This window comes from Xenia sp. Carnegie-2017, unplaced genomic scaffold (genome assembly GCF_021976095.1).
Source record: "Xenia sp. Carnegie-2017 unplaced genomic scaffold, XeniaSp_v1 HiC_scaffold_24, whole genome shotgun sequence".
In the NCBI taxonomy this organism is placed as follows: Eukaryota; Metazoa; Cnidaria; class Anthozoa; order Malacalcyonacea; family Xeniidae; genus Xenia; species Xenia sp. Carnegie-2017.
Genome location: NW_025813487.1, coordinates 15966662 through 15982989, shown reverse-complemented (window position 1 = coordinate 15982989; position 16328 = coordinate 15966662). Strand labels below are relative to the sequence as shown.

The following is a 16328-nucleotide window of genomic DNA, read 5'->3' as shown; positions in this document are numbered from 1 at the left end:
GCGTATGATTTTGTTAGAAAATGCTAAGGACGTTTATTGATGATAGAATAGATTCTATCCAACCATAAATGATGAAAGCAAGTCGCAAGTTTAGAAGTTTCGGTTTATAGAAGTAGTTGCCAGTAGTCTGGGGCAGAGTTATTCAAAAAAATTGTTGTAAATTGCTATAATAGGGGTTGCATAATGTCATGACTTTTCATAAATTGTGGTTTGACGTTTTAACTTTGATATGTATGAAACGCTCATTGAAAGCGTCTTCTAGCTTTTAAAGAAAAACAATCATCCCCAGGCTTTAAAGTACTGAAATCAGTGAAATGTGCGATATAAAAATTTAAGTATATATATTATTATAGAATGCAATTCTTATATTAAATGTTTACATTTTTCAGTCTAAATCATACAAGTGAATTATTAAATTTAAATAATTCTCATACTCCATATATATAATTGTGTGGAAATAATTTTTGGCATACCATGATAAAACCGGTTTGGACAACTCGTTAGACAAATTTATTATTTTCTTTCCTTCGTTTTGTTTGGCGGCAATCTTCTTCATATATTTCTGCAGCCATTTTATCGCCTTCGTTATACTGATATGGTCCGTGTTTCTATCTCGCTTTCGAAGTAAATTGTTTTTTATTTCTTCAATGGTTCGTTCTTTCAGTTTCTGACTCATTAAATTTTTACCACTCGAGTTCAGAAATTCCTTCACCTATATTAGATAAACATCAGTTCCCTAATTGACGAAAGCTGATATACGCACGTGATTTGATATGGTAAAGTGCTTCATAATTTGAAAGTCTCCACTTACATCGGAGGAGATAATGGTCTTGTTGAATGTTTTAAATACCTCGTTTAATTTTTCAGATGTTTGGAATGTAGTTGCGATATGGTGAACTAAATCTGCCAGGCAACCGCCGTCGCCGAACCTTTTTACAGTGGAAAGTATATTTTAGTTGAAGTTGAATGAATTAACGCAATAGAAACCGGAGGCTTGGGAAGCTGTAGGTGTCTGGTTGTCAGTACAAACACAATTTTTGTAGTTTGGCGTACCTTATTTGAAGGGCACACACAAAATTAGTATCTCACTAGAACGTTTGTGATAGGTGTAACAAATTTTTAAATTTTTGAACGGCAACGAAGAACCAGTGAATTTTGAATGGTTTAAACATTGACAAAATTTGCAAGTCATTTGTATGCAATGACACACGACAAAGAGATTTTGAAGGATTTTTGTAATGTTTGCTCGAAAAAGAAGAAAAACAACAAATGCCTGTTTCAAACGTCGCATTTAACACGAGCCGAATGCATTGAAAACAAAAGATAATGAGGAATTTTATCTCATTTTCTTTTGTTTTAAATGCATTCGGCTAATGTAAAATGCGACGTTTGAAACGGGCCTAATATGAAATAATTTCGTTACTATTTCAAGTTTCGTGCATTATCACATGGTGAATATAGAACACCCACGACTGTTGAAAGCTTCCAAAGCTTCTGATTTATTGAATAGTTTTCATGGAATCTTGCGATGGATTGAAACTGCTAAAATGTATGAGTTTGTGTATGAATGGGGATGTGTTTGTATGAGTATGGTTATGAATGGACATGTGTATGAATAGGTATGTGTTTGTATGAGTATGGTTATGAATGGACATGTGTATGAATGGGTATGTGTTTGTATAAGTATGGTTATGAATGGACATGTGTATGAATAGGTATGTGTTTGTATGAGTATGGTTATGAATGGACATGTGTATGAATGGGTATATCCAGTGTACGCAAAGAATAACTTCTTAAATCATCATCACCTTTCCCTGAAAGTATTCCAGTTTTTTGTCATAAAATTCCAAATCTTTTCATTCGTTGAGTTGTTACTAATCTCGCGAAGCCACAGTAAAGTGTCCTGGGACCGAACTTTCGTCAAATCCAGAGTATTCTCTAGAGTTCTACAAAACGTTAATTTGTAGTAAGGGTAAGGATTTGATTGCCTGTCTATGTGTAGTAAATTTAAGGTTTTGTGTGTGCTTTGTTAAGAATTTTATGCAGTGCATGATATAAATACAATATGACCATTGAAGCTATTTGACATTGGGAACGAGACTCGGAATAACCTGGGAACGAGACTCAGAATAACCTGGGAACGAGACTCAGAATAACCTGGTGGCGGTTGCACGAAGCTTGGATAACGTTATCCATTGGATAGGAAAAATTTTCATACTTGTAAAAAAGGTGTTTATATATTCCTTACGACAAAAAAATTTCGTAATCTTCGAAACAATATTTTATTTCAGTGATTGCTCACTTCGAATCTTATACTTTTTGCTTTGAAAAGGTTTTGTAAAAGTTTGAAAAAATTTGCTATCCAATGGATAACGCTATCCAGGCTTCGTGCAACCCCCCCCCTGTATTGTCGGTCATGTGTGATAGTATTGTTTGAACGTTGATGACTTGAAGCAAAACTTGTTGAAGCAGCTGTACATTTGAATTTATTGCCTGCATCACTTACCTGCTGAATAATTCTGGCTCGTCAAATGAACTGAGAGATTTATGAAGAAATCTTCTATCGGCATCGCTCGATGATTCCTCGTAAACTCTCCATAAATATTCCCAATCTTTCGGGTTGTTTTTGTTGAAACCGTATGTCAACGCTAATTTACGAACGTTTGGACTTATGCTCGGCGACGACTTGCTAAAAAATGTTTGAAATGTAATAAAATGTATTGAAGCAATCTTTTTGCCGGCCAAAACGAACATATTTTGACATGTGTCTGAAATTTCTGAAGTTATTTTTTCTACCTTTCTTTCAGTTCTTGGAATAGTTTCTGAAATTTCTTTTTAATGTCAAGCCTGTGATTTACAGCTTCTACCAACATGTTGTCACGATTCATTCTAAAAAATGTACAAATTAGCAAACGTCCCTCTTAAGGTTCATACATACAGATTTTGAAGGGGGAGGGGGAATCATTCTTACTGTTGTAATAGTCCACCATTATCGTTCGATCATTCTTACTGTTCTAATACTCCACCATTATCCTTCGATCATTCTTATTGTTCTAATAGTCCACCGTTATCCTTCGATCATTCTTACTGTTCTAATACTCCACCATTATCCTTCGATCACTACTGTTCTAATAGTCTACCGTTATCCTTCGGTCATTCTTACTGTTCTAATACTCCACCATTATCCTTTGATCATTCTTACTGTTGTAATAGTCCACCATTATCCTTCGATCATTCTTACTGTTCTAATAGTCCACCTTATCCTTCGATCATTCTTACTGTTCTAATACTCCACCGTTATCCTTCGGTCATTCTTACTGTTCTAATAGTCCACAATTATCCTTCGATCATTCTTACTGTTCTAATAGTCCACCGTTATCCTTCGGTCATTCTTACTGTTCTAATACTCCACCATTATCCTTTGATCATTCTTACTGTTCTAATACTCCACCATTATCCTTCGATCATTCTTACTGTTCTAATAGTCCACCGTTATCCTTCGGTCATTCTTACTGTTCTAATAGTCCACCGTTATCCTTCGGTCATTCTTACTGTTCTAATAGTCCACATTATCCTTCGATCATTCTTACTGTTCTAATAGTCCACCATTATCCTTCGATCATTCTTACTGTTCTAATAGTCCACCGTTATCCTTCGGTCATTCTTACTGTTCTAATACTCCACCATTATCCTTTGATCATTCTTACTGTTCTAATAGTCCACCATTATCCTTCGATCATTCTTACTGTTCTAATAGTTCACAATTATCCTTCAATCATTCTTACTTTTCTAGTAGTCCACCATTATCTTCCAATCCAAGCTTATCCAACAAGTGTTCCTGAAGGTACCACAAGTACTGTTTGTAGAGATTTTTCATTCTCGTATCTTTAAATAACGGTTGCAAACATTTTGATTTCAACCGCATCATTTCCATTGGAACGTAATGATCTTCTTTATCCATGTATATTATGAGTTTGAGAGGAATGGTTGCGTCTATTATCCCTTCGCTATGAAACACAAGATTTATTGTAAATTGTAGTTATCATGCATCGAATTTTCTTGTTAGCATGCTTGTCTTAGTATAAAGGCCAGAGGCAAACAGTGTATGCCACTATAGGTTATTACATCCTCAGCGAGGCAAGGTGCCGAGGTGATGGAAGGGCCGAGGGACGATACACATCCTCACTGATTTTGATGCTATTTCAAATTTGTCTCCGGACACCTGCATGCGTAAAACAGCGGTTCTTTCTTTATCATTATTGTTGTGGAGGGATTTGATGTGAAATGAACGATGACATGTTTCAGGGGAGAGTGGCCCTCTTATTCCCCGAGAATCCTCTTGTGCTCACAAATGTTCATAAATGATCACCTTACTTACGTACCATGCCAATACAAACGCATCGTGAATAAGACCAGCTCTATCAGACGGAGAAAATACCTACGTATAACAACGTGAATATTAGCGTATCATAATGACCAACAAACTCGCGATCATGACGTCACACATACCACGTGGTAATTTTTTAGTTGTTTGATAAGTTTTATCCAATTGTTTTTGTCGTAGTTCACAATGTAATATCCATTAGCTCGAACGTTCGCTTTTATCCAACCAACGGGATCTAGGACGCTAAGTTTCTCTAAATATTAAAGCAAGAAAATCTACGCAAAGATATACAACTCTAAGGTTGTATAACAATACAACTACTCTACAGGGGTAGCGTTCTTCTTTGGATAGCATAAATTTTCAAATCTGTAAAAAAGGTGTTTGTCTTTGTCTTACAATAAAGAACTTTCGCAGTCTTCGAAATTGATTGATGCCCAGTGATTGCTCAGTTTGAATTTTATATTTTTTGCTTTTTAAAAGGTTTTATAAAAGTTTTAAAAAAATTGGTATCCAATGGATAACGCTATCCAGGCTTCGTGCAACCGGCCCCAGATATACAACATTACAACTCTACAGATATACGTGTATAAAACTAAAACATATGTATAAAACATATGTATAAAACCCTATCTTTAAACATATGTATAAAACCCTATCTTTAAACATATGTATAAAACTCTACTCAACTGAACTAAAACATGCAACAGAAAGGCTACCTTAAACATATGCTACCTACTTGCACGAAACCGAATTCTACCTTTACGTGGCGTGGTGAAATCCCGCACCTTAACTTACTCAAAAATTTCTTTGCGCTGTGCGTTATGACAAGAACTAGTTGAAGTTGCTGTGTTCAAATTCATTTCGCGTGAGCTAGCCGTCCAGTTATATTCAGTTCAATGGTTAAATCGCACACCAACCTTATCATACTTCTTACCCCATTTTTATCCAACCACTGTGTATTCTTTGAAAGCTGTCGACTGCACTGTGTAGGTCAGCGGTATATGCCATAAGCTGTAAGTTGAAATACTTATATTAAGTTCTATGTAATATTCTATAATGTATTTACACGATATATTCCTCAGTACAATGTAGGTTTACTGGAAATTCCTTGTTTTCTTTTCAATAACTACATCATAAGACCATTCAATAATGTACATAGATGATAGAACCGTCATGGTGAGCCCGTTGTCTTTTTGTTTTGCGGTATGTAGATTTTGAGATTTTTGAACACTGATTTTGAATCATCATTATTATTGATATCTTTAGAAATTTATCAACTTTTTACGCATCAAGCACCGAAATAGTTTGTTTAACACGCAAGAATGTATTTATGAGAAATGTAACCAAAGTTTAGCTTGTATTTGAAATAGAAACAGTGTGGTCTTTTACGTAAAGTTTTTACTAAATTTGGTCTGATGAGTATAGACACTCCCCACCTGCTTTATATGGTTGCAATGTTCAAAACAGGGGGGAAGGAATGTTTAAGCTCATCCGACCGAATCTGGTAAAAAAAATTACAAATATAATCAAACTTCATAGAAACTGCACCTTCCAGTGATTTTTTCACTTTCTTGAAAATCAAACGATGAGTTGTTTTTCGGCTTCTTCACCACTGCTCTGGTGTTGGCTTTCACGTCGAAAAATCTGTGTTCCAAGAAGTTCTCTTGTTTGGCAAGAATGAGATCCTTCTCGGGTCCTTTCAAACGGGTCAATGTCACGATTGGAAAACTTTTCAAATCCGTCCATGACTTCATCTTTTGCTTCAAATCAAGACGCTTACCAAACTGAAATGTAGCAAATGTTAACTACTCGCATATTCTCATGTCCCATTTGTGCTTTCCTATCCCTTGTATCCTATCTTATCCTTCGTATCCCATGTATCCTTTAACACCATTCTACGTGCTATTTAAGATGATTACGTTAAGCGACAACAGAAATGTCTTAGGATTGTGAGTGTTGAAGGGAGATAATTAATTGCATTCATACCTTACTCAACGATTGCCATAAATCTGTTGCATCTGCATTACCATACATATTATTCCTGATGTAGAGCTGTTTGGAGGAATGTATGTTATGTTATGTAGGTTGTATGAAATGAATCGTTTGAACCCAGGAGTATTGTGACATGTTTTTAGATGTAAATTGTCCAGGTTAGTGAAGTGCTAAAAAGGACTGTTGTTGTTGATGTTGACAGATATTTCGACATCCTTGCCATCTCTTGACGCCGAAAATGAACTTCGCTAAGGTTGCCGAAACGTCAGTCAACACTAACACCAACAGTCCTTTTTAGGACCGAACTAACCAGGACGATCTACATCTACAAACATAGGTTGTATGGTTGCCAAAGAAGGAAAAGGTCCAAACTGTAGTCAAACGGTTGCCTACCTTCAAACCTTTAAGAAAGGCGGAAGGCCCCAATGTATTCATAACCATTTTTGCTATCATAGCACCCTTAGAAGAGAGAGTGTTATGTTTAAGATTGTGGTACTTCTCATGATTGTTTGAAATGTGAAAATTTTTACTGGTCATGCTACAACTATTGTTGCCTTACCTTGGAGTAAACAACGCCTGAGTTGATTGTATCTTTCGAGGTTGTTTTTGTGTTTAATAAAGGTACAGTGTAAAGGCTTCGGTCATTATCGAGAGCTGACTGCCAATATAATACTGTCGATAATGCCAACTACGAGAAAAATATGACATTAATGTACTGCAGCGAGTTTTATGACGTAGTTTTATGACGTATTATATCAAAAGGTGGCAACACTCAATGCGTGACGCGTTTTTTTGCAACCGATTAAAAAATACTAAATTACACAGTTCAACGACATCGAGAAGTTGTCGAGATAAGGAACTTTTCAAGTTCCGTCAGCTGTATTCCTCGTGACCGTTGCAAGTCGTTACGTGGCATCGACTTACTCCGCATTTATGAAGTGGATTTTATCTAGAACAATGTTTAACTCGACTATTGAACAATTTTTGAAAGACATTGTGACGGGATACAAAAAGGGTTAGGCTATGACAAAGGTGTGATTTAGGATTATGTTGGGATACAAAGTGTGGCTGGATACAAAAATTGTTAGGCTATGACAAAGGTGTGATTTAGGATTATGTTAGGATACAAAGTGTGGCTGGATACAAAAATTGTTAGGATATGATAAAGGTGTCGTTAAGGATTATGTTAGGATACAAAGTGTGGCTGGATACAAAAATGATTAGGATATGACAAAGGTGTCGTTAAGGATTATGTTAGGATACAAAGTGTGGCTGGATACAAAAATGATTAGGATATGACAAATGCGTCGTTAAGGATTATGTTAGGATACTCTTCTATTTACCCAATCAGTTTTTTTGTCCATATTGTAGCGTGCTAAATTTGTGACAAATGTCGAGAAGCCATCTTTCAACCACACTTCGTTCCACCATTTCATAGTGACGAGATTGCCAAACCACTGTAAGTAGATTAAATCTTAAAATTTTTGATTTTTCTTTTTAGGAATGCGTCTTGGGGGAACATGAGAATTGTATTAGAACGGTATGAACACTATTATAAAGTATTTTCATTTTAATTAATTCATAGATCAACAAGCCATATTTTCTGGTATACTCACTGTATGTGCAAGCGCACGAGCTATCTCACCAGCCGTCATTTCCTTGCTAAATGTCGTCATTAAATTTTCTTCGTCTACTACAAACTCACGACGAATAGTGATTAGACCCCAGTTCTCCATGGCCGTCTCTTTCATATCTGGCATAGCCACGATATCTTTCAAGGAGAGAAACAGACTTTAGCTTCCACGGTTGAGTATGATGGCGAAAAACATGACTCAACGGTTGAAGTAAAAAGCCCTGGGAACGAGATGGGTGAGAGACCAAACGGGAAATACGCAAAATTAGCAAATCGAGCAAACAATATGCGCAGACATGAATTTAATGGATTCAAGGGATTTCCACGTCTGTTCTTTACGTAAAAACAGGAGTACTTTTGTCTGCTCTTACGTACAGTTGCGGATCACAGAAGCATTTCAACCCATTCATATTTTTATAAAGTGGATAATTTGAGCACTGAAGTATCGTTACATGTTCGTAGATGTAGATCGTCCAGATTAGTGGAGTCTTGGGAAGGACTGTTTTTGTTGTTGTTGACTGACGTTTTGACAACCTTAGCCATAACTTTAAAGACGACTACCGGTAAGGATGTCAAAACGTCTGTCAACTCCAACACCATCAGTCTTTCCCAGGACTGCGCAAACCTGGACGATCGACTTCTACAAACTTGTAAAATCATCTATATATATCGCTGTGAATCACCGATGTATTTTCGCTAACCATTATCCACAGTTGTAGATTACAGAGGCAATCTATCCATATATGTACCTATAGTCATAAATCAAAGCAGTGTGTTTCCTACACAGTTTCTTTGAGCAATCTATCCATAAATGTACCTATAGTCATGAATGAAAGCAGTATGTTTTCCTATCTAGTTTCTTTGAGCAATCTATCCATATATGTACCTACAGTCATGAATCAAAGCAATATGTTTTCCTACCCAGTTTCTTTGAGCAGTCTATCCATAAATGTACCTACAGTCATGAATCAAAGCAGTATGTTCTCCTACTCAGTTTCTTTGATCAATCTATCCATTTATGTACCTACAGTCATGAATCAAAGCAGTGTGTTTTCCTTCCCAGTTTCTTTGAGCAATCTATCCATTTATGTACCTACAGTCATGAATCAACGCAGTGTGTTTTCCTACCCAGTTTCTTTGATCAATCTATCCATTTTTGTACCTACGGTCATGAATCGAAGCAGTGTGTTTTCTTACCCAGTTTCTTTGAGCAATCTATCCATAAATGTACCTACAGTCATGAATCAAAGCAGTATGTTCTCCTACTCAGTTTCTTTGATCAATCTATCCATTTATGTACCTACAGTCATGAATCAAAGCAGTGTGTTTTCCTACCCAGTTTCTTTGATCAATCTATCCATTTATGTACCTACAGTCATGAATCAAAGCAGTGTGTTTTCCTACCCAGTTTCTTTGAGCAATCTATCCATAAATGTACCTACAGTCATGAATCAAAGCAGTATGTTCTCCTACTCAGTTTCTTTGATCAATCTATCCATTTATGTACCTACAGTCATGAATCAAAGCAGTATGTTTTCCTACCCAGTTTCTTTGAGCAATCTATCCATTTATGTACCTACAGTCATGAATCAAAGCAGTGTGTTTTCCTACCCAGTTTCTTCGAAGGAAACTTCATTCCAAAAACTTTTCGTAAAATGTCAACGTTTGAGATGAAATGTTTAAGGCACGATTGAGTTTTTCTTTATCTGCTGGTGGTGCGTATACACGGATCTGATGGGAGAATAAATAATAGAAAAACTGTTTTACTTGCAGAAAGACTACGACAAAACAAATTATAAAATAAACACAAGAAAATGGTGCGCTGATTGGTCTATAGCTGTGTTTGCATACGGTGATTGGTCTATAGCTGTGTTTGCATACGGTGATTGGTCTATAGCTGTGTTTGCATACGGTGATTGGTCTATAGCTGTGTTTGCATACGGTGATTGGTTTATAGCTGTGTTTGCATACGGTGATTGTCTATAGCTGTGTTTGCATGCGGTGATTGGTCTATAGCTGTGTTTCCATTAGCTTGTGCAAAACGGATCTGAGATCGACCAATTAAATCAATCAATCAATTCAGAGAATTTGCAAATCAATCACGAATATATTTTGCAGGAAATATCAAAACGGCTGTAAAAGCTTTGTCTGTTTTGCATAATTGTTGTTTTATGGAAAGGAATTATACAAATTATGCTTGAGTTCTCTCAAAGGTCTCTTCATTTCGTATAAGCCTGTGCAAACACAGTAAACATCTTTGATTTCTTTCATAAATCTTTCATCGTGCATTTTTTAAAAAAAAGTTTTCCCGTTCTTGTACCTTCACTCCAGATTGACTCGTTTTTTCAACATGCTTGAAATCCATGACCATAAATGCCACCAGATAAGTACTTATGGGTGGCGTGGTCACATAGTGATCCACGATCATGTCAAACCTTTTTCGATCCTCGCGGTCAATCGGCATATTCGATAGTGATTGGTGGGTTGGGTCACGTGAGATGTGTAGCGTAAACTTTGCCTTCATTGCAGGCTCATCAAAACATGGAAACGCCTTTCGTGCTTTCATTTGTTCGAAATGAGTTGCAACCAGCGGCCTGTTTTTTAACATAAAAACCTGCTATCCATACGTTTTAACATCGATTTTAATAACTCGTATATGACTAGTTCTCAGTCCACTTACCTTCTCTCGCCAAGTTCCGTTGTATAGTAACTTCTATAGAGTCCATCTAAGGTTTTGGATACATTAGCCGTGTAACCCAAGATGACTGTGTATTTTTTATGCTTGACGAGTTCTTCTTCCAGTTCAATGATATAATGCTCGTATTTGGTTTTCATGAAGCTGTCTTTTATTTTTAGAAGTTTCCCTGCTTTTCTTTTCGTGACGTTCGTTTGAAATATGTCCATTTCTTTTGCATTAAGGATGATTTTATCCGTTGGTTGCTTGCATATGATTGTTATCTTAACCTCTCCGGAGAACTTCATCGTTGACAAGTTTGCCGCGATACTCAAATCGTACGCTTTCGGCACGACGTCGTTTGGCAATCGTGGGCCATCGTCTTCAAGGTCCGGTTCAAAATCGCTCTCCGATTGGTTAATACCTAACTTATCGTGTGCGGTCGACAGCGATCTGATGAAGTCATATACACGGCTGGGAAACCTTTGGTTACTTAGGATAACGAGGATGGCTACAACTAAACATACCACTGAAACGATCGCAGTGGAGCGACCGAATTTCTTTTCAAAATTAAATGGTTTTGTTAACATTTTCTTCCATCTGAAGACCAGGTTGTTTCCCATTAAAGTTAATTTCTAGTAACAGAAAATAAGAACTTGCAGAAGAGTGGCAAACTGCTTGCGCTTGAGTTTGAAACCAGCTGCCAATACAATGGAATTTATGCATTTGGTGTGCAGTTTATGTAATAAGACTTGAAATTTGAAAAGACATCGTTTGTGAAGTTTTTTAAAGCTAGGAGTCCACTTTGAAATTTCAAGTGCATCTAGTCCAAAATATTGTATAACTTCCTAACTCGTCTCAAACTAACTTTTTTTCCTTTACCTTTTTTTCTTTTTTCTTTTACCTTTAATTCATCAATCTTTTAAATAACTTCCTCAGCGTTGTCTTCCTTGATATTTTATTGTTTATTAAGCATTGAACGATTCTCTTCTTGTTTTTTTGCACGCTTGTGCGATATGTACTGTCGTTGTTCAAATGTCTTCCGTCAGATGAAAAGATCTTGATTTCAATAGAACAGGTTGCGTAAAAATCCTTTTGAATATAAAACAGGTATTAATGGACTGGTTCCTGATATATTTTGGATCTTTTGAAATAGAGTGCCTTTTTTAGTTCACACGAAGCTTTAAAATCTCATGCAAAATGTATGATACAAGATAACATGATGAAATCGATGAGACGGAAATAAGGAAAAGTATTCACCATTGGCATAAATGAGAAGCTTCTCTGTGCTGCTTTCGGTACTGCTTCGTAACGTACTCGGTGCCCGTCGGTCGAGGTCCGAACCTTGCCATGTGTATTTAGGACAAAATAGCAGGAACGAAAAGTGCAAATGGCTTCAAAATTAATTCGTAAAGTAATAAGTACTCCAAATGCTCCTAAAGCAGCTGGACCTTACAGGTAATATACTTCACATCTAGCAGTAGGAAACGTTTAAACTCATGTTTATCATTAATTTTTTTGTCAGCCAAGCGATAGTCGCCAACGGTACGGTCTACGTGGCCGGTCAACTCGGCCTCAATCCTAAGGTACCAGTTGCAACTTTGATATTTTTGTACATTCAAAACGGAAGATCTTTATTATGCCATTCCGGAACACTGTAGTTTTGTAGTTTTATTTTGAACGCTATCCAGTGAATCTGCTTGCAATTTTTTGCGTATTTAAAGAATCCTTAACTTTGAAATTTTACAATGGAAACTGCTGTTTTAAACCCTAAATGTTCCACTAATTTTACCCATTGTTCTCTTCGTGATTTCTTTAAGGATTCAAATTTTGTTGGTGAGGATATTGTATCCCAAACCAGACAGGTAAGATTGTGAATTGTACATCATTACCACCTCTGTCCCCCTCCCCTCCTCCATCCACCAGTTGTTTCTAAGCTAGTTTTGTGCATCTTATGGCTTCCAAAACAAAAAGTCGATTTTCTCAAATCTATCAAAAATATCCACCACAAAGCTAAGGCAAGTTGTTGATTTGATAACTGCCACTGGGGGCTACTGAGGAGGCTACTCTCTGGGGTAGGCTACTGTATGGAGCATGCTACTGTCTGGGGTAGGCTACTGTATGGAGGAGGCTACTGTCTGGAGCATACTACTGTCTGGGGTAGGCTACTGTATGGAGCATGCTACTGTATGGGGTAGGCTACTGTCTGGGGTAGGCTACTGTATGGAGGAGGCTACTGTCTGGGGTAGGCTACTGTCTGGAGCATGCTACTATCTGGGGTAGGCTACTGTCTGGAGGATGCTACTGTCTGGGGTAGGCTACTTTTGAGACTCTACTTTTCAATAGTAGTTGCTCTCTATGTTCTGTTGGGGATCCCATAATTTCATTTAATTTGTGTGTATGAAATTTTTTGTTCAATGAATATTCTTTATAATGACATAAAATGAACATTGCCAATTTACAACAGTGCTTGAAGAACATCAAGAGCATCTTGGAAGCTGCAGATTCCTCTCTTGATAATGTGGTGAAAGTCAGTGTTTTTCTGGCCGACATTAATGATTATGCCAAGATGAATGAAGTCTATTGTGAATGTAAGAATAAATATTCTTCATACTTAAAGAAATCTCTGCCATCATGTTATAGAACAGGACTTGGTGTATTTTTGCAGACTTTACAAGTGCAAAGCCAGCAAGAGTGGCCTTTCAAGTCGCTCATTTACCAAAGGTCAGTTTCACTTACATATGACAACTGAGTCTTGAAAATAGCTGATGAGGATACTTTCAAAATTAGTGTCCTCAAAAGGGACCACTTTTAGGTGCATGCTCAGTTCCAAATTGTCATTTTTAGCATCGGTTAACTCCAATGGGCTGCTCTTAATCCATTCTGTAGAAACCATATTTTTCAATGTGATCAAAGGTTACATTGCTTGGCAAAAATGTATATGAACATATTGTATGGATAAAAGTAAACATTTTGTAAAGCTTTTAGAATTTCTATGAGAGGAAATTTATTTTTTGGGATTCTTTAGTAAGTTTGAAAAAAGGCTCCTACTTTCAAGGAGTAGGCTACTTTTTGAAGGAGGCTACTGTCTGGGGTAGGCTACTGTCTGGGGTTTGCTACTGTCTGGGGTTTGCTACTGTCTGGGGTAGGCTACTGTCTGGGGTTTGCTACTTTCTGGAGGATGCTACTGTCAGGGGTAGGCTACTGTCTGGGGTTTACTACTGTCTGGGGTAGGCTACTGTCTGGGGTAGGCTACTGTCTGGAGCAGGTTACTGTCTGGGGTAGGCTACTGTCTGGGGTAGGCTACTGTCTGGGGTAGGCTACTGTCTGGGGTAGGCTACTGTCTGGGGTTTGCTACTTTTTGGAGGATGCTACTGTCTGGGGTAGGCTACTGTCTGGGGTAGGCTACTGTCTGGGTTTTACTGTCAGGGGTAGGCTACTGTCAGGGGTATGTTACTGTCTGGGGTAGGCTACTGTCTGGGGTAGGCTACTGTCTGGGGTAGGCTACTGTCTGGGGTAGGCTACTGTCTGGGGTAGGCTACTGTCTGGGGTGGGCTACTGTCTGGGGTGGGCTACTGTCTGGGGTAGGCTACTGTCTGGGGTAGGCTACTGTCTGGGGTAGGCTACTGTCTGGGGTTTGCTACTGTCTGGGGTAGGCTACTGTCTGTAGCAGGCTACTGTCCGGGGTAGGCTACTGTCCGGGGTAGGCTACTGTCTGGGGTAGGCTACTGTCTGGGGTAGGCTACTGTCAGGGGTAGGCTACTGTCTGGGGTAGGCTACTGTCTGGGGTTTGCTACTGTCTGGGGTTTGCTACTGTCTGGGGTAGGCTACTGTCTGGGATTTGCTACTTGGAGGATGCTACTGTCAGGGGTAGGCTACTGTCTGGGGTTTACTACTGTCTGGGGTAGGCTACTGTCTGGGGTAGGCTACTGTCTGGAGCAGGTTACTGTCTGGGGGTAGGCTACTGTCTGGGGTAGGCTACTGTCTGGGATAGAGCTACTGTCTGGGGTAGGCTACTGTCTGGGGTTTGCTACTTTTTGGAGGATGCTACTGTCTGGGGTAGGCTACTGTCTGGAGTATTTTACTGTCAGGGGTAGGCTACTGTCAGGGTATGTTACTGTCTGGGGTAGGCTACTGTCTGGGGTAGGCTACTGTCTGGGGTAGGCTACTGTCTGGGGTAGGCTACTGTCTGGAGTAGGCTACTGTCTGGAGGATGCTACTGTCTGGGGTATGCTACTGTCTGGGGTAGGCTACTGTCTGGGGTAGGCTACTGTCTGGAGTAGGCTACTATCTGGGTAGCTACTGTCTGGGGTAGGCTTCTGTCTGGTGTAGGCTTCTGTCTGGGGTAGGCTACTGTATGGGGCAGGCTACTGTCTGGAGGAGGCTACTGTCTGGGGTAGGCTACTCTCAGGGGGTAGGCTACTGTCTGGGGTAGTCTACTGTCAGGGGTAGGCTACTGTCTGGGGTAGGCTACTGTCTGGGGTAGGCTACTGTCTGGGGTGGGCTACTGTCTGGGGTAGGCTACTGGGAGTAGGCTACTGTCTGGAGTAGGCTACTGTCTGGGGTAGGCTACTGTCTGGGTAGGCTACTGTCTGGGTTTGCTACTTTCTGGAGGATGCTACTGTCAGGGGTAGGCTACTGTCTGGAGCATGCTACTGTCAGGGGTTGGCTACTGTCTGGAGGAGGCTACTGTCTGGGGTAGGCTACTGTCTGGGGTAGGCTACTGTCTGGAGGAGGCTACTGTCTGGGGTAGGCTACTGTCTGGAGGAGGCTACTGTCTGGGGTAGGCTACCTTTGAGACTCTACTTTTCAATAGTCGTTGCTCTCTAATCTTAACTCATATTACGAATTTTTTTCAGAGTGCTCGAGTCGAGATTGATGCAATAGGAATGGTTGGCGATGTTGTCACGGAAAATGTGCCAGCAAACTTGTGATGATGACAAAGTTTGAAAATGATAATATTCTAGAAATTTTGGTAGAAAAATCTCTTGAAAGGTAATGAAATGTTAGAGTTGCTATCCTAGAGCTTTGAAAAAGTCTCACACGAAATCAACATATGACTTTTTACGTTTTTCATTCAAAACATACACGAATATAATTTCAATGGAATTTTTTGTTTGATAAAAATAAAAATAGTCATTATACTGTACATCACGCCTAAATTCCATCGACATATGGTTGTATTAAACTTAATTTAAGAATAATCATGAAATTGATAATAATATAGTAAGGTGTATGATGCGTATGTATATACAATTAATACATATCCCAAGTAAGTACCGTTTCCAGCTTCTATGATTCACTTTCATTTTCACTGTTCTGTTGCTTCTTGGCTCACCCATCACCTTCTCTTGCATTCTCTGTCATCCCTGCTTCATCAGGCTTGATGTTTTGCATTGTTGGTTCAGAGCTTGCATTTTGGTTGTTACCTGTAGCGTTTATTGGTTCTCATCATTCCATCCATTTTAGTTCTTCCATTTCCGTTCCATTTTCGCATTTCCATTCCATTCCATTCCATTCCTTCCATTCCGTTCCATTCCATTCCTTCCTTCCTTCCTTCTTCCATCTCCATTCCTTCCTTCCATTCTTCTTCCATTCCATTCCATTCCTTCCTTCCATTTATCGTCTAGTTTCCATTCTCATCT

The 16328-nt window shown here is 38.7% G+C and overlaps 3 protein-coding genes across 5 annotated transcripts; 1 reads left to right on the top strand and 2 right to left on the bottom strand.

Annotated features, from left to right (window-relative positions):
• Positions 1–324: 324 nt before the first annotated feature.
• On the bottom strand, positions 325–10590 carry LOC124451922 (leucyl-cystinyl aminopeptidase-like). 3 transcript variants are annotated; one of them, XM_047002527.1, is made up of 12 exons: positions 10330–10590; positions 9621–9740; positions 7993–8147; positions 7720–7833; positions 6936–7064; positions 6770–6835; positions 6371–6436; positions 5933–6168; positions 5180–5395; positions 4510–4637; positions 4383–4438; positions 3969–4007 (listed from the first exon to the last, which is right to left on the bottom strand). In XM_047002527.1, exons 2-9 carry the CDS (start codon positions 9643–9645, stop codon positions 5326–5328), a joined length of 861 nt encoding a protein of 286 aa, XP_046858483.1. In that variant the 5' UTR covers positions 9646–9740; positions 10330–10590; the 3' UTR covers positions 3969–4007; positions 4383–4438; positions 4510–4637; positions 5180–5325. The 3 variants fall into 3 exon arrangements, with proteins under 3 accessions (XP_046858481.1, XP_046858483.1, XP_046858482.1); XM_047002526.1 differs by having other exon boundaries at positions 5319–5395; XM_047002525.1 differs by lacking the exons at positions 5933–6168; positions 6371–6436; positions 6770–6835; ... (3 more) ...; positions 9621–9740; positions 10330–10590 and adding exons at positions 325–712; positions 851–929; positions 1809–1946; positions 2507–2689; positions 2797–2889 and having other exon boundaries at positions 3786–4007; positions 5180–5329.
• LOC124452245 (endoplasmic reticulum aminopeptidase 1-like) lies at positions 10229–12012 on the bottom strand. Its single transcript, XM_047002827.1, has 4 exons — positions 11566–12012; positions 10690–11318; positions 10330–10603; positions 10229–10243 (listed from the first exon to the last, which is right to left on the bottom strand). The coding sequence occupies exons 2-4, from the start codon at positions 11304–11306 to the stop codon at positions 10229–10231; spliced, it is 906 nt and encodes a 301-aa protein (XP_046858783.1). The 5' UTR covers positions 11307–11318; positions 11566–12012.
• Positions 12013–12014: 2 nt separating this feature from the next.
• On the top strand, positions 12015–15887 carry LOC124451924 (2-iminobutanoate/2-iminopropanoate deaminase-like). The gene is made up of 6 exons (XM_047002529.1): positions 12015–12141; positions 12209–12269; positions 12504–12548; positions 13151–13274; positions 13352–13407; positions 15543–15887. The coding sequence occupies exons 1-6, from the start codon at positions 12074–12076 to the stop codon at positions 15615–15617; spliced, it is 429 nt and encodes a 142-aa protein (XP_046858485.1). The 5' UTR covers positions 12015–12073; the 3' UTR covers positions 15618–15887.
• The last annotated feature ends 441 nt before the right edge of the window (positions 15888–16328 follow it).